The 21,147-nt window shown below is 40.2% G+C and overlaps 1 protein-coding gene across 5 annotated transcripts in view; it reads left to right on the top strand.

The window, feature by feature from the left end:
- The window catches only part of TPP2 (tripeptidyl peptidase 2), a 68,658-nt gene that overhangs the window by 3,225 nt on the left and 44,286 nt on the right, over positions 1–21,147 (top strand). For 4 of the 5 annotated variants that reach the window (XR_004485248.2, XM_004273620.2, XM_012534398.3 and 1 more), the window contains exons 2-5: positions 4,617–4,745; positions 14,376–14,471; positions 16,092–16,196; positions 19,214–19,338. Coding sequence is in view for 4 of the 5 variants with exons in the window: in XM_004273620.2 (XP_004273668.1) it covers positions 4,617–4,745; positions 14,376–14,471; positions 16,092–16,196; positions 19,214–19,338 (455 nt within the window). In the remaining variant the exon portion in view is untranslated. Of the gene's footprint in view, positions 1–4,616; positions 4,746–14,375; positions 14,472–16,091; positions 16,197–18,505; positions 18,587–19,213; positions 19,339–21,147 lie in introns of those variants that run through there. The other variant, XM_033435081.2, reaches the window with a different exon arrangement.

The raw sequence follows: 21,147 nt of genomic DNA, 5'->3' as shown, positions 1-21,147 counted from the left end.
TATGTGCCAACCACTGTGTTAGGACCTGGGGGTTCAAAGAGGAGTAAGGCCCAGTCCCTGGTGACAGTTATTTAGTTTGCTCTCATAGCAATTTTTTCATATCCTATAGCACTTAAAAATTTTTTTTTTTTTGGCTGCACTCAGGCCCTCAGCAATGAAAGCACAGAGTCCTAACCACTGGACTGGCAGGGAATTCCCTAAAATGTTTCATTTTAGTATATCGGCTTATATACCTTTTTCCTGGTTCAGTTAAAATTCCTTGAAAGCATATATCCAAATTCATTTTGTATGAAATGTGCTTGTAACATTTTGTGTTGAATGGAAAAAAATGTATATATGTGATAATGTCCACAATTTCCTCATGGGCAAAAAATAGTTTGGGAAGGAGGAAGTAGTCCTGTAAAAGTCTTTCTAATTTTACCTTCACTAAAATATAATGGAGTACAGTAAGGAAGTTATCATAGGTATGTACTTGGTTACTAATAGTGGGTGCTGTCCATTAATTTAAGTTTTATTACCTCCCTTTCAGTTAGCCTTTCCTGATTCCCCCAAGCTGGCTTTTGTGTTCTTACGTGCTTTCCTAGACACTGTCCTTATCATTATTATTTATCGTCCTATATTGCTGTTCTCTTTTTTTTTAATAAATTTATTTATTTGGCTGTGTTGGGTCTTCGTTGCTGCATGTGGGCTTTCTCTAGTTGCGGCGAGCGGGGGCTACTCTTCCTTGTGGTGCGCGGGCTTCTCATTGCAGTGGCTTCTCTTGTTGTGGAGCACGGGCTCTAGGTACGTGGGCTTCAGTAGTTGCAGCACTTGGGCTCAGTAGTTGCGGCGCACGGGCTTAGTTGCTCCACGGCATGTGGGATCTTCCTGGACCAGGGCTCGAACCTGTGTCGCCTGCTTTGGCAGGCGGATTCTAAACCACTGCGCCACCAGGGAAGTCCTGTTCTCTTTTCTCATTTGTCTTCCCAACTGGATTGTAAGCTTTCTGAAAGCAAAGCCTGTCTTATTCATTCATCATTATGTTCTTAGAATAACAGTCATTTAATAGTGTTTGTTTATGACATACCATTCTTTGCTTAAAGGAGTATTTTCAGTATCTTCCCTGAAATTTCAAGTGGATGCTTATACGTTCACTTTGGCTTGTGCAGGATAGTTTGCGAACCTTCCCCTTTTTGTTCCAATCCTCTACAAACCCTCACCAACTTCACTGTAACTGTTTCAGTGGAGACGCAAAGTAACGTAGATTCTTGATGTTTGGGGAGAATATCTTTGGGCCATTTCTGTTCTGTTCGGCCAGTGGCGCCCAGTAAGCATCTCAGTCTCCCACCCCGTTCCCAGGGCTTATCACCTTAGCTCTCCGCATAGTAACTGTGCCTTCAGGCCCATGGTACCCCTCCCCGTCCTCAAAGATGAGGGATAGAGTTCCAGTGTTAACAGTTCAGTTTCCTGGCCTCCTCCCAGAGCGCCTCTGCAAAATTCTCAGCTGATTTGCCTTTTTAAAACCTGTCCTTCCTAACCCTAAACTCCCTCTTGTATCTTCTTATCTCCAGTGGAGTGGTTCCCTTTACCTAATGGTTGAAGGAAGGAGTAACTGCATGTATGAGAATTTTTAATGAGAGAGAGAGAGAGAGATCCTAGTGAGAAAAGCTTGTGGCAGTTGTAGATGGTAAATAAACCACTAAATCCCGTTAGGCTTTCTTCCTTTGCTCACACTCGTAACGAGGTTTCTAATGAGAGGGATCCGTGTCTGACTTGTTAGTGATCTCTTGTGATTCTCAATCTCAAGTCACCGAAGTTGTTTGGTCATTGAACGAGAAAGCGAAGACAAATGGTTTGTGTTCTTAGGGCTGTGGTGTAGCTTTCAAATTATGTGCTTATTTGGAATACATTTTTAAAATAGATTATTTGCTTATGGTCTTAGTACATGATCTGGCTAGTTTTAACTTTATAGGAGAGTATTAACTTCCTCTTAGTGGCTTCTATTTTTGTTAGATTTTCTTACATTTTTCTTCATTCCTTTATTTTCATTTTATTTTATTCTTAAAGATACTAGCCAGTCCCTTCAAAATCAGTGTCTGATTTGTTTTTTTTTAATAAATTTATTTATATATGTATTTATTTTTGGCTGCATTGGGTCCTCGTTGCTGTGCATGGGCTTTCTCTAATTGTGGCGAGTGCAGGCTGCTCTTCATTGCGGAGCGTGGGCTCTAGGTGCACGGGCTTCAGTAGTTGTGGCACGTGGGCTTCAGTAGTTGTGGCACATGGGCTCAGTAGTTGTGGCACGTGGGCTCAGTAGTTGTGGCTTGCGGGCTCAGTAGTTTTGGCGCATGGGCTTAGTTGCTCTGCGGCATGTGGGATCTTCCCGGACCAGGGCTCGAACCCATGTCCCCTGCATTAGCAGGTGGATTCTTAACCACGTGCCTCCAGGGAAGCCCCTGATTTAAGTTTTATCATAATTTTATCAGGGTTTGGTATGATTTCTGCAGTGATTTTTGTTTAATTATGATTTTGAGCCTTCTCAGTATGTTAGAATACTTATTACTAGTATAGACAGCCCCCCCAGAAATGAACATCCAGCTGATGAATTACCATACATAAAAATAACAGCTGTGCGGCCCCAGACAGAGCTGTCAGCCCCCAGTTGGTCGATGATTGGAGTGAGATCCGGGATCCACCAGCCACCCCCTAGTTTTGCCTTGTCAAAAAAAAACAACGTGTGTTTGTTTCCTCCACATAGTGAATTCCCCCGCCTCCTTTTGGGTGCACCCTAACTGCAGAGCTCTGAGGACACTGCAGTTGGTATTGGGGAGGAGGGCGTGAGACCAGAAAGACTCCTAGTGATGGACACTACACTTCGTCTTAAAGAGGGGGAATTCTCCAGGTGGAAGAGGAATCTGAAGACTGTACTCTTGTCACACTATAGGCATTTTTTTACATTCCTGTTTCTCTCTTGAGGTGGGGGGTCTTCATTTTTCTGTCTTTTTTGTGTCTCCACACCTGATTCCTGCTGGTAACTCAGCATGTATATCTTGAATGCTGCAAATTCTCTTTGCAAAGCTAGCCCAGAAAGAGCCCCAAAATAGTTTTTCCCACAAAGGCAATAAGGATATTCAGTATTACTGTTAGCTGTAGCAGTCAGCATGGCCCAAATGAAAGTCTGGGGCTGGCCAAGAAACCACAGCTGAGGAAAATCAATCTTAATGCTAAGTAATTTGTGTCAGGCCATCCAACAATCCCATATGCCTTGAGGACCTAACAGGCACTGCTAGTTTTGGGGTAGTTTGGTGAATAAAATAGACATAGCCGTTGCCCTTATGGAGCTTATCTTCTGACAGTGCAAACAGGTAGAGTCACAAACAGTAATTACGAATTGAGTTAAGTTCTGTGAAGGAAACAAGGTACAGTGAGAAAGAGTAATCAGGCTTAGGATGACAAGCACGTAAATGAGATCATCAGGGCCTTTCTGAAGGGGGCGGTATTTTACTAGAAAATGGAAAGGTGAGACTGGGATACCTGTGGAACAACTGAAGAAACAGAGAATTCCCAGCAGAAGGACCTGGCACAGAAAGTCACGAGGCAGGAGGAAGGTGGCCGCGTCCAAGGAGTTGAAAAGAGACCAGGTGGTCAGAGGCGGGAGTGACTGGCACCCTGGGCAGGGTCCGCTCCCGATGTCTGTGAGCCCACTGAGGGTGTTCAGTGGAGGACTGCCACAACCCGACTGGCTTTGCTGTTGCTTGTGGAGGGCCTCCTGGGAGCCAGCATTGTGTATGAGCAGGAAGTGGTGGTGGTGGAGAGGTTCAGGACACCAGTAGTGAAGAATCAAGGGAAGGTGGGTCTGAACTGTACTGGAGAGGTAGAAGGAAGAGGACTTCCTGAGAGATTTGCTGTGAGGAGTAAACTAAAGAATCTGAGGACTCTGTAAGTTTCTGGCTTGAGCAGCTGGGTGTGTGTTGGCTTCCTGAGATGGCAAGGCCTGGGGAGAGACAAGTTTGAGTGCTAAGTTTGAACTTGATTTAAGAAGTTTGAATGTTAATGTGACCTCCAATAATGAAATGTTATTGAACATTTTCCCCTTAAAGTTTTGTCCAACCAAAAACTCACTTTCTTCAGACCTTTTCTCAAATGTTAACCTTCTCAGTGATACCTTTCTTGACCAGCCTAATTAGTATTGAAAGCCCCATACCACCTGTCTCTTTTCCCTGCTTGATTTTCTTCCTAGTAGTGATTACCATCTGACGTGTTATATATTTGACTTGTTGATTGAGTCCATGTAACACAGAGTGTGTGAGGTCAGGAATTTTGTGTACTGATCATTGCTGTACTCCCGACACCTAACGGAGTGTGGCCTGTGGTAAGTGCCCAAGAAGTATCTACCTGAACACATGAAACCACTTGAAGGATTCTGTGCTGTTTTCTGTAACTAAATCTTCTCGTTAGTATCTGTCAGGCTTTTGGCTTAAAACTTCAGTTCTCTTTTTAAAATGAATGCAGATTTTATAGGATATTTTAGGTATGGGTACATGTGCATGCACACACACATGTACGGGAGCTGGCATTGCTTTAAGGATAAAAACTAAAATCTATAATTCATATTTTAATTGTCTCTTAATTTTCAGGTTACAACTGATGGAAGACCGAAAATCATTGATATCATTGACACAACAGGAAGTGGTGATGTGAACACTGCTACAGTGGTAGAGCCAAAAGATGGTGAAATTATTGGTCTTTCAGGAAGAGTGCTTAAGGTTGGAGCTTTTATCTTTTTATTGAATTTTTTTCTTTTTTTTTTTTGTACTATCACCTCAAAGCATTTTACGTTTTTACCTTACATTTCATGGTATGGTATTAGTTACCTATTGCCATATAACAGATCACCTCAAAACTTCATGCTTTAAAACAACAAACATTTGTTATTTTACAGTTTCTGTGAGTTGGGAATCTGGATGTGACTTAGCTGGGTGCCTCTGTTCAAGATCTCTCCTGAGCTTGCTAACTGTCGGCCAGGGCTGTGATTTCATCTGAAGGCTCGATGTGGCTGGGGAAGGGGAATTTGTGGTTATTGGCAGGCTTGGTTCCTCAGCACATGGGCCTCTCCATGTGGCTGCTTCACAGCATTCAGCTGCCTTCCCCAGGGCAAGCAGTCAGAGAGAGCCCAGCTGGAGGCTCTGGTCCCTTTATAAAATGATGTTGGAAGTGGTGCCTGTTGCCTCTGCCATGTTCTTTTCATTCAAAGTGAGTCAGTAGATCAGCACACGCTTACAGAGAGGGGATTTTACAAGGGCATGGGTACCAGGTGGTGTGGACCCTTAGGGTCCATCTTAGTGGAAGTTATTGTTTTTGTTGTTTGATAGTGGGCTTGGAATTGGGATTTTTTTTTTTTTTCCAGTATGGCTGCTGAATTCTAAAAATTTTAAGATTTAAGTGGAAAGGTGGGAAAAGTGATGAGAATGTAGTTTTGCCTTCCGCTTTTCCCTCTGGGAACTTGAACTTGAAATATTTAGGCTTTAATATTTGTGGACTTAAATATCTGACCTTGTCTTATTCCATGTACTTGGCAGAAAGGCTGGGGTAAGCTAACATGAAAGATGATTAGGAAACAAACATAAAGCATTTCATGAGATATTAGCTAATGGGTTTGTTAGATGGCAAGAATTTGATTGTGTTTCAGTACTCTTATCTTTTCAAACAATAAGCAGAATTAGTTTGGAAGGTAAATTTGTGGTTATTTAGATATCTAAAGAGCTATATTTAACTTCCCATCTTTTACCATCTATCTGAATCATGTTTAGACCTTGTCTCTCAGATAAGATCGTCACGGCAGTGTATTAGTTTTCTGTGCAGCACAACAAATTAACACAAACGGCAGCTTACCACATACGTTCCTATATTTACTATCTCACAGTTTCTGTGGGTCAGGAGTCTGGGCACGACTTTTTGTGGTCCTCTGCTCAGGGTTTCACAAGACCTCAGTCAGGTGTTGGTTGGGACTGTGGTCTCAACTGAGGCTCAGGGTCATCTTCCAGGTTCACCTTGTTGTTGGGAGAATTCATTCATGACAGCGTGTTTCTTCAAGGCCAGCAGGAGAATCTCTGCGACCTCGGGGGTGACCCCAGTCTCTCTTTTAAAGAGCTTGCCTGATTAGGTCAGGCTCACCAGGGCACTCTCCTTTTGATGAACTCAGTCACCTGATGAGGGACCTTAATTGCATCTGAAAAAGCCCTTCACCTTTGCCATATTACTTCCCATAACATAATCACAGGAATAGTATCTCCTTATGTTCACAGTTCCGCTGCCTGTCACAGGCAGATGGCAGGCATTCATATCCCAGTTTTGCTTCTTTTCCTGCGTGTTGTGGACTGCATGTGTGACCCCTGAATTCGTATGTTGAAGCGCTAACACCCAGTGTGATGGTAGTAGGAGGTGGGACCTTTGGGAGGTGATTAGTGTTAGTTAGATGAGGTCATGAGGGAGGGGCCCTCATGATGGGATTAGCGCCTTGATAAGTGCCCTTCTAAGGGAGAGCTTGCTTTCTCTCTGCTCTGTGAGGACACCATGAGAAAGCCATGCTTGCAGGCCAGGAAGGGCATCTCACCAGAATCCGACCATGCTAGCACCCTGATCTCGTGCTTCAGAACTGTGAGAAAACAAATGTCTGTTATTAAACCACCCAGTCTGTGGTATTTTCTTATGGCGGCCCAAGCTGACAAAGGCACCATGTGCTTTAAAAAGAAATACTGCAGGGAAATGACTTTCTGCACATCTGAATTGCTCTAGTTTTGCCTGTTTTTCCCAAGTCAACTTGTTATTTAGAGTATGTTTCAAAGAGAAACCTGGGATTCCTGTGAGTTACAGTACTCTGGGAAACTAGAGAGCATTCCTAGTAAGTCAGGCAGACAGATTTAGAATCATATAAAGTATCAATAGTATCCTCAAAAATCTATTTTTGAATAGTTGTAGCCCATGCTCTAGATAAACCATCCACAGTTGTAATGTTACTAGTGCTTAAAGGTAGAATTAGTGTATTGTATACATGGCTGTGAAGTAAGATCAGAAAATTGATAGATCGATATTTACATCCTTTCTCAACTTGGTGATATATTTCTTTAGCTGTGCTATTAACTGTTCTCAGCCCATCAGTATAGTGAGTTTTTTTAATTTAATTTTTAATTGTATCCAATATGTCTGCATAGTTTAAAGAACCTTCTACAAGGCTTCTAAAGAAAAGTTCACTCCCCTTTCCATGGATCACCACCAATTCCTGCTCAACCAGGGTTAAGGCTTTGATATATTATCTTCAGAGTTTTAAATGACAAGCTAAAATACTTTTTATTCTAATTTTTACCCCCTAGTTTTAGACTTTATCTGTAGAATTAAAAGTGGAAGAAGAGGGTTTAGCTCTCTGGTCCTTCATTTCTGAGAAATTTTCTTGCATTGTCTCTTGGGTTACTTCCTCCCACTTTTTTGCTGTTCTTTTATCTGGGACTCCTATTAAGCGGACACTGACCTCTTTAGTTGATCCTCCAGTTTTCTTATGTTTTCTACCTTTTCTTCATTGCTTTTGTTTGATTTTTTTCCTTCCTGAGAGAGTTCCAAGATGTTCTCAACATTTTCTTCTAGCTCATGTATTGAATTTTGCCAATTTTTAATTGCAGAAGTCTGTTCATGTTCCCTCAGAGCACATTTCTGTGTCATGTATACAGTGTTTTATCTGTGAGAATATCATTGTCTTGAAAAGTTCTGTCTCATGACTTCTTCTGTTCCTCTTCTTCCTCACCTTCTGCTTCCTCCCGCCCTCCCTCTTTCTCCTGATCTTGCTCTCCTTTCCCTTCACCTCCTCCCGACCTCCTGCTTCCCCGGCCTGTTCTTCCATGTGCTTTGCTTTTGACCTGAGCGCTTTTCCTCGGGTGTCCCCTCACCGCAGCTGTCTCTGATTTAGTGGCACATGAAAGGTGATTGGAAGTTCCCTGCTTATGGAGAGTCTGTGGTGTGGGTCTCACTGTAGGGTCACGATACTATCATGGGAGGCCCCAGGATCTCCGTATATGGTATATTTTTTCCATTGAGATGCCCAGTTACCTCAAAGAGGACCTTCGCCTGTTTGGCCTGGAGTTCGGGGGCAGAGGAGTGAGAGAGGAGCCTGGCCCTCAGCATCTGGGGACCTGAGCCTTGAAAGGCACCCGGGGAGAGTTCTTGCAGACTCTTCACTGTGCCTCGTCTCTCCCATCCTCTCTAGAGAGGATATAGACCTCTCTAGAGAGTTCACATCCCAGCTGTCTCTCATCACCTTCATGCAGGATGTGGGGGTAGGCAGCGGGGGACTAATTGGTCCTCATACCGACTTTCCACCCGTCTTCTTGGTTACAGTTCCCTTCTCCAGCCATACACAGACCATAGTTACACACATGTTCAGTTAATTTTTTTCCAAGCATGTGCAGGTGTTCAGATATTTTGCAGTAGTCATTGAAAAGAATAATGTTGTTAGTCACTGGGATTTTAGCTAGTGGGATCTCTCAGAACTCTTTAGTACAGAGTTTTCAGAAAACAACACAGTAAAGTCTTCAAGTTTCTTTGATTTAACCGTGCTTTAAAATGAGTCAAATACCTGTATTCTACTTCTGCTTCTTCCAAATAGCCTGTAAACTGCTGACGGTTAATGTCTAATTCTTCTGCCAGTTTAAGATCAACGACAGTTAGGTGCTTTGAAGATTCCTGCCGTCTCATTCTCTAAGGATGCTGTTCTAAGCTGTCTTGAGAAACTGGCAGTCCATTACTTATGGCCAGCGGTACTCGTAGGAGCAGGTAGAAGCAAAAGAGTGAATAGAAGGATAACACCTTTCATGGTAAATTGTACAGGCAAGAAGAAAAGTGCATGAAACACACATGTTCAGTTTAATGAGTAATTTAAACAGACGCCATTTTATCCACCCAGATAGGACCGAGAGCGTTGCCAGGCCTCAGAAGCTTTCTGTGTTCTCCAGATCACAGTGCATTTTGACTTTTGTGATAATCTCTTCTTCGCTTTCCTTTACAGTTTTACCACCTCTATGTGGATACATGGAATATATTTGTTAGTTTTGCCTACTGTGACCTTTATATGAATGGCCTCATTTGAGTGTCATTTCATGTCTTCTTTTCCTGGGTGTTTGCAAGATTTATGAGATTCAGCCATGATTCACATGGAGCGATGATGTGTTGAGTTTCATTGCTGTGCCTGTGACATAGTTTGTATGTACCACATTCTGTCCATTCTGCTGGGGGGAACAGTTGAGTTGTTTCCAGTTTGGAGCTGTCACTAACAGTTCTTTAGAGAACATTCTTGCAAACAAATCCTGTGCACACATGTACAGATAGCTCTAGGATGTGTACCTCTAGGAGTGGAATTGCTGAGTCATAGAGATACACCTTTAGTAGGTGACGCCGAACAGCTTTTCCAAGTGTTTGTACTAAAATACATTTCCACCAGCTGTATATAGGAGTTTTAATAGTTGCACTGCTAATAACACTTGGTGTTTTTAGGCGTTTAAAATTTTGCTTATAGGCTGGGAATCTAGCTGTATCACATTGTGGTTTTAATTTGCATTCCTCTAATTACTAATATGATTGAGCACCTTTTCATATGTTGCTTAGACATTTGGATTTCCTCTTTTGTGAAGTGCCTCTTCGAGTTCATTTGCCCTTTGTTTTTTTTTTTTGTTTTTTTTTTTGCGGTACGCGGGCCTCTCACTGTTGTGGCTTCCCCCGTCTTGGAGCACAGGCTCCGGACGCGCAGGCTCAGCGGCCATGGCCCACGGGCACAGCCGCTCCGCGGCATGCGGGATCCTCCCGGACCGGGGCACGAACCCGTGTCCCCTGCATCGGCAGGCGGACTCTCAACCACTGCGCCACCAGGGAAGCCCTGCCCTTTGTTTTTAATACTGAGTTGTTATGATTTGTGGGATTACCTGTCCTTGGGTTACATGTGTTTCGGGTGTCTTCTCCCACTCTGTACTCATATTTTCACTTTCCAGATGATGTCTTTTGATGAGTAGGAGTTCTTAAATTTGATGTAGCTGGATATCAATCTTTTGCCTTTTTGTTTGGGGCTTTTTGTGTCTTAAGAAGTCCTTCCTCCAGCTGACAACCAGTGCAAATCAGTGGCCCTCAGTCTCACAGACAGAGGGAAGCGAACTCCATCACCAGTCAAGTGCCAGATGAGAGTAGGGCCCTGGCCAGCACCTCGGTTGAAGCCAAGTCGAGGATCCAGCTAAGCTGTGCCAGCTTCTGATTGATGGAATGTGTAAGATTGTAAATAGTGTGTTCTCTTAAGTCACAAAGTTTGTCGTATTTATAACACAGCAATAACTAATACACTCAGCAAAGATATAGAAACTGTAAAAACACTCACATGGATATTTTAGAACTGAAACTTACAATGACTGAAATTTTAAGAAAGCATCACTGGGTGGATGTAATAGCAGAATGGAGATGACGGTGGAGTCTGAGTCAGTGGACTTTAAGATCAACCAGTGGAGAATATCCATTCTGAATACTGAAGAGAAAAACACTGAAAAATAGCTAACTTAGCTTTGGGAGCTTGTAGCTCAATAACAAATGGCCACATATTTGCATCATCAGACCCCAAGAAAGAGGAAAAGGAGTGTGCTGCTGGAAAAAAAATATTTGAAAAAATAGTGGCAGAGAATCTCCCAAGTGTGGCAAAGATATAAACCTACCAATTCTAGAAGCTGAGTGAACCCCAGGTAAGATAAACCAAAAGAAATTCATGCCCAGAAACATTCTAATCAGATTGCCAAAAATGAAAGACAAAGAAAAAAAATCTTGAAAATGGCCAGAGAGAAGGGACCCATTGTATAGATGGCAAAGATACTCAAATGACTTTCGCTTTCTCATCAGAAACCCTGGGGGCCAGAAGGATGTGGTACAACATTTTTCCAGTGCAGAAAGAAAAGATCTGTCGATTGCAAATTCTATATCCAGTGAAAATATGTTCGGGGAAAAGGTGAAATAAAGACGTTCCCAGATAAGGTAGATCTAAGAGTATTTATAGCCAGCAGATACACTTTTAAAAAATAGTAAAAAGAGGCTTTTCAGACAGGAAGAAAACATGGAGCAGCAGAAATGAAGGACTAGCAAAAGAAGCAAAATGTCTGAGTAAATATGATGGACTGCTTTGAGTTCTTTAAAATCGTATTTGATAGCAAAAAAAAAATCCTTCCTGTCCCCAAATCATGAAGATATTCTCCCATATTTATTTTCTGAAAACTTTCATCGTTCTTCTTTTCATATTTGTTCTTAGAAGTCACCTGGAATTGATTTAGTGCTTAGTTTGAAATAAGAGTCCTGTATCCTTTTTTCCATCTGAAGACCCACTTGTCCCAACACCATGTATTAAAATTCCATAGTTGCCTCACTAATTTTCAGTGCCTTCTTTTTACTTTGCAACTTTCAAAATGTGGTGACTTTTGGCTTCTAAAGCCTCATTGCCCATTCTTTGTCCTTTGGGTTTTTGGTTTTTTCCTTTTCCTTATTCTAATTTTAGTAGCATTTGGAAGGGAGCACGGTGCTTTCTAAAACTTTACCACATTTAACTTGAAGTCAGTTTTTAAAATCATCAATATTTAGCCTTACATGGTAAAAAAACGGTTAGTCCAGAGACTGTGAATGCCTTGGCCAGGTTTAGCACTGTAGTTAGATGCAGTGATAGCTGAAGGAAAGAGGGTCCATGTGTCCTGGCAGGACCATGAGGCTGACAAGTCTGAAGTACAGTTCTGAGGCAGAAACTCAGATTTTCCTGCGTGGAACGTTAACAACTCATGATGACACTTGTCTCGTGAAGAGAACCTTTAATTCGTTAAGCATCCTCTCTTTAAAGAAGAGTCAGGGGAAATGAGGTGTAATTAGAAATTAAAGAGATTCTGTTTCTCGTTTGAAAATCGGTCTTACCACATTGTGGTTACCACGTAATTAAAACTCTTTTTAAAGAGAGCAGCTTAAAATGGTCAAAATAAGCACTTTGATTCTTTTTTTTTTTTTTTTTTTTTTGGTACGCGAGCCTCTCCCTGTTGTGGCCTCCCGCTATTGTGGCCTCTCGCGTTGCGGAGCACAGGCTCCAGACGCGCAGGCCCAGCGGCCATGGCCCACTGGCCCACGGGCCCAACCGCTCCGCGGCATGTGGGATCTTCCCAGACCGGGGCACGAACCTGTGTCCCCTGCATCGGCAGGCGGACTCTCAATCACTGCGCCACCAGGGAAGCCCCAGCACTTTGATTCTTAAAAGAGACCAAAAGTAACTTCATATTATGAAATACTCAAATATGTAAAATGACATACTCCATAATTGCCTCAGAGTAACGTTAGCTTCACTCTGACTTGGTTAAGGTTAGCTGGCAGAGCCATGATTATACATAATTTCTATTTTCTGATTTTTTTTTTTTAGCTCAATTTTTGTAAGTAACTAGTCTGCCTTTACTTTGAGGAAAATATATAGTCGTGATTTGAGAAGTATCTTGTTCATGGACCCTGCAGAATTTGGTTTCATTTTGATTAAATATAAGTTATGTCTGTTGGATTACTTTTATTGTATTATATACATATTTTAAGTAATTGTGGTTGTCTTAACACCTGATTATTTTGCAGTCATTTAAATTAGTTATTCCATTTAATCCTTTGGCATTTCACAGCTTTTTGTAATCTCTTTGCGCAAAGAAGTTGTCACTAGCATATAGGGTTACAAAGCCACCTGTGTCGTGAGACATCTGTGATGAAGTAGTCTTTGGATTTGCCAGCTAGTGACTACTTACCTTTTTGTTGTTGCAGCGCTTTATTTATTGTTGTGGTTATGTCATGGGCTGTTGCAGGAATGTTAGAGTTAAGAATCTCTATTCTCTAAAGAAAGCTGATAAGCTTTGAATGAAAAGCACTGGTTTGTGTGCCAGCATATTTGAAATTTCACAAACTCCAGACATCCAGTTGATTGAGAAAAGATCGCTGATGAGCATGTGCTTTTTAAAGTCAGTAGATCTTTGAAGTGCTGTGAATGATTGTCTTCCTGTACTTAGTTGTGAGAAAATTTCCTTCAGAGGCTTCCTACCTGGGGAATAATTTGACGAAGAGGGACTTGAGGAAGAGTCGGTTAAAGATCCTGCACAGGGCTTCCCTGGTGGCGCAGTGGTTGAGAGTCTGCCTGCCGATGCAGGGGACACGGGTTTGTGCCCCGGTCCAGGAAGATCCCACGTGCCGCGGAGCGGCTGGGCCTGTGAGCCATGGCCGCTGAGCCTGTGCTCCGCAACGAGAGAGGCTACAACAGTGAGAGGCCCGCGTAATGCGAAAAAAAAAAAAAAAAAAAAGATCCTGCACAAGTAAGAACCACCAGTCAGTCCACCAGCTCTGAGTGGTTGATGGCTCAGCTTCATAATCTGTACGCATTTAAAAGCTGTTTTTAGTGATCATGGGTCCTGTGATGACAAAGAGTATGAAGGGTCCCCGTTGTCTTGATTGACATTTCCAGTTAGTTGATGCTTATGCATCTTATTATTCATGCAAATCGGGAGGTAAAGATTATTTTCTTCCCTTTGCACATGAGGAAGCAGAAGCCCGTAGGTCCCACCTGGTTAGTGGCAGAGTTTGGGCACACTGCCGGGTTTATCTGACTTTAAAATCCATATCCCTTACACCAAGTTTTTGTCTCTGTGATAGAACTAGATTCCAGTTTTCTTTTCAACTTTTCTGTTGTTTGGGCCAGCAATTTAATTTCTTTTTGTTTCTTTGCTTTCTCCGTTTGTAAACTGGGCATACTCTTTACATCATTCTGTTAATTAAAAGCTGGAAGTGTTAGTTTTAAATACTTTGAGATAGTGGGAAAAACTATTGTAAGATGTTATATGTAATTAACATGATTTTATAGAACTTTTTTCTTAAGAACTCAAAGAGCTCTTTTTTTTTTTTTAGTATCTGGGCATATCCCTATAGTATTGTAGAGGAGAGAGAAGTTCTTTTTCTTAATGGGAAATCTAAGGGTGGAGAGGTTCTGTAAGTGGCTTCCCTCCTCCCTGGTTGATGGGCAGTGGAGTGGTGAAGGGGGAGGTGAGGTGTCCTTGATGCTCGGGAATTGAAGGTCTTAGTGGTTTAATGTGATGTTGAAAGCACTTTATAAAGCATTGTGTAAATGAAAGATATTCTCCTTAAACCATCTCATTGATGAAAAAAAAAAGAGCCAGAGAGATATTAAGTGGCAACTTAGAATATTAAAAATGTTGCTCTAACATATGAGCCTGCTCATCCAAGTTGAGCCATTCGAATACCTTTTTCCCCAGTGCTATATTATTAGAATTGGGAAGCATTTAGTGAATGAGAAATTTACTTTTTATTTTTTATAGATTCCTGCGAGCTGGACAAATCCCTCAGGCAGATACCACATTGGCATAAAAAACGGCTATGATTTCTATCCAAAGGCTCTCAAGGAAAGAATACAGGTAACGTGCCATCTAGTATCAGTGACTTCTTTTCTTCCTCAAATTTTATTCATACTGAAGAAAAACATTTCCTAAAATCTCACTAACTTAATTGTTTGGGGGGTCTGGGAGGCTTTCAAATGGTGACTGCTTAAAGCAAGATTCTGTTCAATGGAATGTCACCCATTCATGGTTCTTAATCTTGGATACATGGATAAGTTTAGGGAATCTGTGAGTACCTTGAAATTACATTCAAATTTTGTGTATTTCTGGGAGATGGGATATGCTTTCATTGGATTTTTGAAGGACTTTTTTTAACTTCAGAGAAGTTAAAGACAGTCGATTTAAAGTGGATTGCCCTATTTATTCCCGTTCCTATTGTTTCTATGGTAATTTGTCCCATTTTCTTAGTCTTTACCTAGCTTGCTTGATCCCAGTCATCATTCAGTATTAGGGAAAGAATTACTCAGACCTAAAGCAGCTGAAGGATAGGAAACACAGTCTGTCATTAGAGAGATAAGAACTGTGAATTGAAAGAGAAGGAGCCTGCTTTAAGACAACGTAATAGACCTTTCAGTGACGATGGAAAGGTTTGAAATGTTCATTATCCATCCATCATGGTGGCCATGAGCCACAAGTAGCTATTGAGAACTTGAAATGTGGCTAGTATGATTAAGGAAATGAAATTTTAATTTTATGTAATATTTTAAAATTTAAGTTCTAATAGCAACATGTGGCCAGTGACTGCCGTATTGGACAGTGCTGCTTTAGAGGACTGCTGACACTAGTAGCCCATACAGGTTTCAGCTATAAAACAAGATGTGATCCTGGCAAAGGGGCCTCACAGGTAAGACCTGTGGGCCCTTTTATCTAATCTAGTATTGTGATTTGCTTCTCCAGGGGTCAGTGAACCATAGAAGTTACTCAGTACTTTACATATATAACCTTGACTTATTTGTCAGATTCCAATCATTCTGGAAAAAAAAAATACAAAAAATAAATGCACTTAACTCAACTTTTATTGGATACTATTTTATTTTAAAATTTCAGGCTGAAATGCATAGTATTTTTATGCACTATATTAAATTTAATCAACCGTGTTAAGGTACGAATTAACATACAAATAGAGTGGTTAAATTAAAGCGGATCCCCTATCAAGAGGGTGGGGAAAAAAAACAGGCTAGAGAGGACGGAGATTGAGGAAGCCGGCAGGTCCATCAAAATGCAACTGCAGGCACTCTTACTCCTGTCTTCTGCTTGCTCTTGGCTGAAGGCATTTCCCAATTCTGTAAGGGTTCAAAATAAACGTTTTCTTCAGATGACTGGGATTTCAGTCAGTTACCTGACATGGTATTAGTTATTCTCGGAGAAGGAAAGGATTTAAATTGGGACATATGATGTGTAAAAATACTTTGGTGTTGTGCCTTGGTAAACTTGTTCTCTTAAAACCTAGATGTGGTGAGTTAGCTAATCAGTTTTTTATAACTGATCCATTGCTTTATCAGCTTGATTATAAATGATTTTTTTAACCTTTATAGGAGAATTGTATAGCATCCCAGCTCATAATAACTGTAAATGACTATCTAGGTTTACCTGAATATTTGTCAACCTCATTGGAAAGTCATTTTTCTGTCTTTGCAGAAAGAACGGAAGGAAAAAATGTGGGACCCTGTTCACAGAGTCGCCCTTGCAGAAGCCTGTCGAAAGCAGGAAGAATTCGACGTTGCCAACAATTGCCCTTCCCAAGTTGGTGCTAGTCGCTTTTATTTAAACGTTACCATGTTCTCAGAGAATTAAGAGTTCTTAGAGAATTAATAGACTCTTTTTCACAAGTTTTATGTTGTTTACTTTTACTAATTTTTCTTTGCTTATTTTTCCTGAAGTCAGTTTACATATGTGTCTATCAATTGTTTAAAAGTTCTTAACGAACATAGAATACACACACGTACAAGTGCATAACTCCTCAGTGTATTGTCATGAATTGTCACAAAGTGAGCACCCCATATATGCAGCACCCCAGCCCCTCTCTTGCCTCTTCCTACTCACTACTGCTTCCTCCCCAAAGCAGCCACCATCCTGATTTCCGACACTTATCGAACGACTTTAACCTGTTTTGAATTTTGTAAAATGGAATCATACAGTGTGTGTTCTTCTGTGCGTAGCTGCTTTCGTTCGATGTTTTTTGTGAGATTCCTCCATGTGTGGGGTGTTGCAGTAGTTTATTTTCCTTGCTATATAATTGATGGGCCACGATTTATGTATCCATTCTGCAGATTGGTACTTGCTTTGTTTTCAGTTTTTGGCTATTATGAAAAATCCTAGTGCCTGTCTTTTGATGGGTCATAAAGTGATCGTACTAGTTCCACAGGAAACGTACGAGAGCTCCCATTGTTCAACATCCTTGCCGTTGCACTTTTGTGAATCAGTTTATAAAATGAAAATAATTCTTGGTTTAGTATGAAAATAATGTTTTAGTATGAAATGTTTAGTATGAAATGTTTTAGTATGAAAATAATGAGTGCTAGCTGCAGAAACTTTCGGGCAACACAGGTATGTAAAGTATAGCAAGTGAAAGCCTCTGAAATGCCACTGCCCAGGGATGGTAACAGCAACCTGACATTCGTCCTTCTGAATTTTTCTTTTAATGCATGCATTTCTTTTCTTCTAATGAATTTTTTTATTGAAGTATAGTTGATTTACAATGTTTTAGGTGTACAGCAAAGTGATTCAGTTACACATACATATATATATATTCTTTTTCAGATTCTTTCCCATTATAGATTATTACAAGATATTGAATATAGTTCCCTGTGCTATACAGTAGGTCCTTGTTTATCTATTTAATGTGTAATAGTGTGTATCTGTTAATCCCAAATTCCTAATTTGTCCCTCCTGCCTTCCGCCTTTGGTAACCATAAATTTGTTTTCTGTGTCTGTGTGTCTTTTCTGTTATGTCAGTAAGTTCATTTGTATAATTTTTTTGAATTTCCATATGTAAGTATATCATATGGTATTTGTCTTTCTCTTCCTGATTTACTTCACTTAGTATGATAATCTCTAGGTTCATCCATGTTGCTGCAAATGACATTATTTTGTTCCTTTTTATGGCTGAGTAATATTCCATTGTATATATGTACCACATTTCTTTATGCATTCATCTGTTGATGGACATTTAGGTTGCTTCCTTGTCTTGGCTATTGTAAATAGTGCTGGTATGACCTCTGGGGTGCATGTATCTTTTCGAATTGGAGTTTTCGTCTTTTCCAGGTATATGCCCTGGAGTGGGATTGCTGGATCATATGGTAGCTCTATCTTTAGTTTTTTAAGGAATCTCCATACTGTTTTCCATAGTGGCTGCACCAGTTTACATTCCCACCAACAGTGTAAGAGGGTTCCCTTTTCTCCACACCCTCTCCAGCATTTATTATTTGTAGACTTTTTGATGATGGCCATTCTGACCAGTGAGAGGTGATAACCTCTCAGTAGTTTTGATTTGCATTTCTCTAATAATTAGTGATACTAAGCATCTTTTCACGTGCCTTTTGGCCATCCGTGTGTCTTCTTTGGAGAAATGTCTATTTAGGCTTCTAATGGCATGCATTTCTTAATCAGAAATGCAATTGTATTAGTGGTTCTCAGCCCTAGCTGCATACTAGAGTCACATCAGGAGCTTTAAAAACTGTCAGTGCTTTTGCCCTAGAGAGGAATTAAATCAAAACCTTGCAGGGGAGGCAAGCATTTTTAAAACTCTTCAGGAGCTTTAATTAACATACAGCTTGGGTCAAGGACCACTGCCCTGCACAGATCTACGTACACATTTAACTTTTATTAATCTGTGTACATCATCCTTTTTTAACAGCTGTGTAATCTTCTATTAGATCAAGATTTGTTCTTCAGCCTCCTATTGGAGACGTGAAATGTAGTATTTCAGGTGCTACATATAGACAACGAACTTTATAGAAGAGGGATCTGAATTTAATTATCCTTTTTATATTGTATGCCAGAATTGTTTATATAATTGTCTTTTTCCTTAAGGAGGAGTAAATGTTGAATATATTGGATAAATAAAAATGAAGCACAACTTCAGATTTTGGGAACGTGTGAAACTTAAATTTTTATTCATGAGGACTATTCAGGTGAATGTAGGGCAGTCTAATATAGTATATAGTTTTAAAAAGTGCCTAGGTTGAAGCATATGAATTTCCTGTTTTTGTAGATGAAAGTGGTTGAATAGCAGCTTGTATGTACTTGGTCATGAACATAGTATGTACTTAGCGAATTCTAAAAGAGGTAAACCTCTAAAAGAGGTTCCTGTTATTTATTTGGGTTCTTAAGAAACAAATTTGAAATGGAAATGTTCCTGATATAAAAATCTAAAAGTCGATAGAGAAACTATTTTATAACAATTTTAGCATTACTTTTGGAAATGAATTATACAATTATAGGTATGTGACCAACACCCTTGGCCAAATGATAGCACCACCGTGTAGCACCATGTCTTTCCCAAAGCAGCTGTAGGGAGTGACTGAATATGATAGTGAGTAAAAGAAGTATTTTTTACTGTTTAATATTTTAATTGTTACTGCCACTAAACTGGACTACAAGTTGCACAGATATAAAAAGAAAATTTTCTTACATTTTTCCAGGGTAAAATGACTTTACTATTGGGTCACACTGTGTCTTTGGTGTCTTTGGTTGTATGTTAATATCACCTTTCAAGAGCACAAAATGTGCTAATATTAATGTCTGTTCTAATTGTTTAGGCAAATAAACTAATCAAGGAAGAGCTTCAGAGTCAAGTGGAATTGCTTAACTCTTTTGAGAAAAAATACAGTGATCCTGGTCCTGTATATGACTGCTTGGTGTGGCATGATGGTGAGACCTGGGGGTAAGCCGTGTGTTTCCAGTTCTTCATTTAAAAATCATTTTATCTGCTCTGAAGAACATTAAACCCTCAGAACTGCCCAGAGATTTGGTTTATGTGACATTAATATCTCCAGGCAAAGCTACTTGAGGGCCAAATTGGCTTTTGGGTAGTTTTAGATAAGCCTTTTGAACCTCTTAGTATTTTAGACACGGAAGCTGACCCTTAGCTGTTTTAAAGAATCTTATTTCATTAACCAGATAGTAGTCATTAAACAGATAATATTAGCAGGTTGATGATTGGTGTATGTAGAAATGTTCCTGATTGAAGCTGGGCAGTTTGGAAAGTAAGTGCACGAGGATGTTGCAAAGCATCTACTATAAAAGTTTTAAGGGCAGAGGAGGAAAGTTGTGTAAAGATTTACCAACAGAGACCTAGTAGCTAAGTTGAAGCGAGGCAGCGTGATGCGGGCGGCAGCGTTAGAGCTCAGATCTGAGACGGAATCCTAGCATGTGAGTTTGAATGCTTTATCTGCACCTCTCTAGGCCTATTTCCTCATCTGTTAATTGGGATAATAATCGTACCTCCTTAGAGGGTTTTGTAAATTTGATGTTTCTAGACATAGTAGGTACTGGATAAGGGTAAGCTGTATCTGCTGCTTCTACTACTACTAATAATGATGATTTATACCAAGTTACCTATCACGTACATTTTCTACTTTCTTTCTTAGTGAATCATACACTGAAGTTGTGTTCCTTTATGTCAGCTAGTATGTCTTCTTGAATTACGATCTGTGTAGAAGCAGGAATATGTTCTTAATACAGATATTTGGGCATGTACATATTTCAGGGTCGCCACAGTAAACCAGGGACCCTTCCAGAAATTGTTTTGTAGTTTGAGTCCCTGCTCATATGTAAAGAATTGTTTCCCGAGATGTGGCAAACACAGAACAAGATACGGTGATTTGAATGCTGTCTCTTGTTATTTAGTTTATAATGCACCGACTTAAAAGGGGGCTTTCCTCTCACAGATGTGGGTAATAACTCATCTTTGATAATGGGTATATAAAATTGTCAGTTGAATAGGAAATCTCTACTCCATTTGGGCCTGAAAGTGGTAATAAAATATTTGCATATAACAATATTTCAATCTAGATGATAGTTGATATTCATGTAACTTTTCCATGTATTGTAGTATGTTTTGGTGTGTGTATATGTGCAGGTGTGCACACATTGTGAACAGTTCTTTTCCAAAAGCTTTGCAGAAGCTTTGATCAAGAGTTTGTAATATTAAAAAGTTGTTCAAACGTATGGTTTAGTAAATTTTGGGACATCTACCCCGTGGTATAACACGATACAGTCACTCCCAGTCATAAACCTTCAGTGATTTTTGTCATGGGAGAGGAGGTAAGGTTAAGTGTGAGGAAAATACTAGATACAAAATTCAGTGACATGGAAAATTTACTACAAAACACGCAAAAGGACTTAAGGAAATACTTTAATGTTAGCGGGGATTGGGTAGTGGAGCAGTAGGTGGTTTCAATTAAAGTGTTTCTATAGATGTTGAAAGCACTGCGGACTACGTTGTCCTAAGGGGAATGGCTTGGGGTTAGGATGTCCAGGGGGCCAGTGTATGTTTCCAGAAAGTTTTCTTGGTCTTTAAGGCAATTGACAAAGAAAGTGATAAGTGTAATAGTTTGTCAACAGTATGCTGAGACATCTTGAAGAATTTTTGTGTTGGAAATGAAATTTAATCAAATATTAAGTGAAGTGAAATCTGTGATAACTAGAAAACATTTTAGAAAATGTTAGTATAATCAATGAAAAACACAGC

Source organism: Orcinus orca, chromosome 18, assembly GCF_937001465.1.
Source record: "Orcinus orca chromosome 18, mOrcOrc1.1, whole genome shotgun sequence".
In the NCBI taxonomy this organism is placed as follows: Eukaryota; Metazoa; Chordata; class Mammalia; order Artiodactyla; family Delphinidae; genus Orcinus; species Orcinus orca.
The sequence above is the reverse complement of the archived record's forward strand: the minus strand, read 5'-3'. Positions and strand labels throughout refer to the sequence as shown.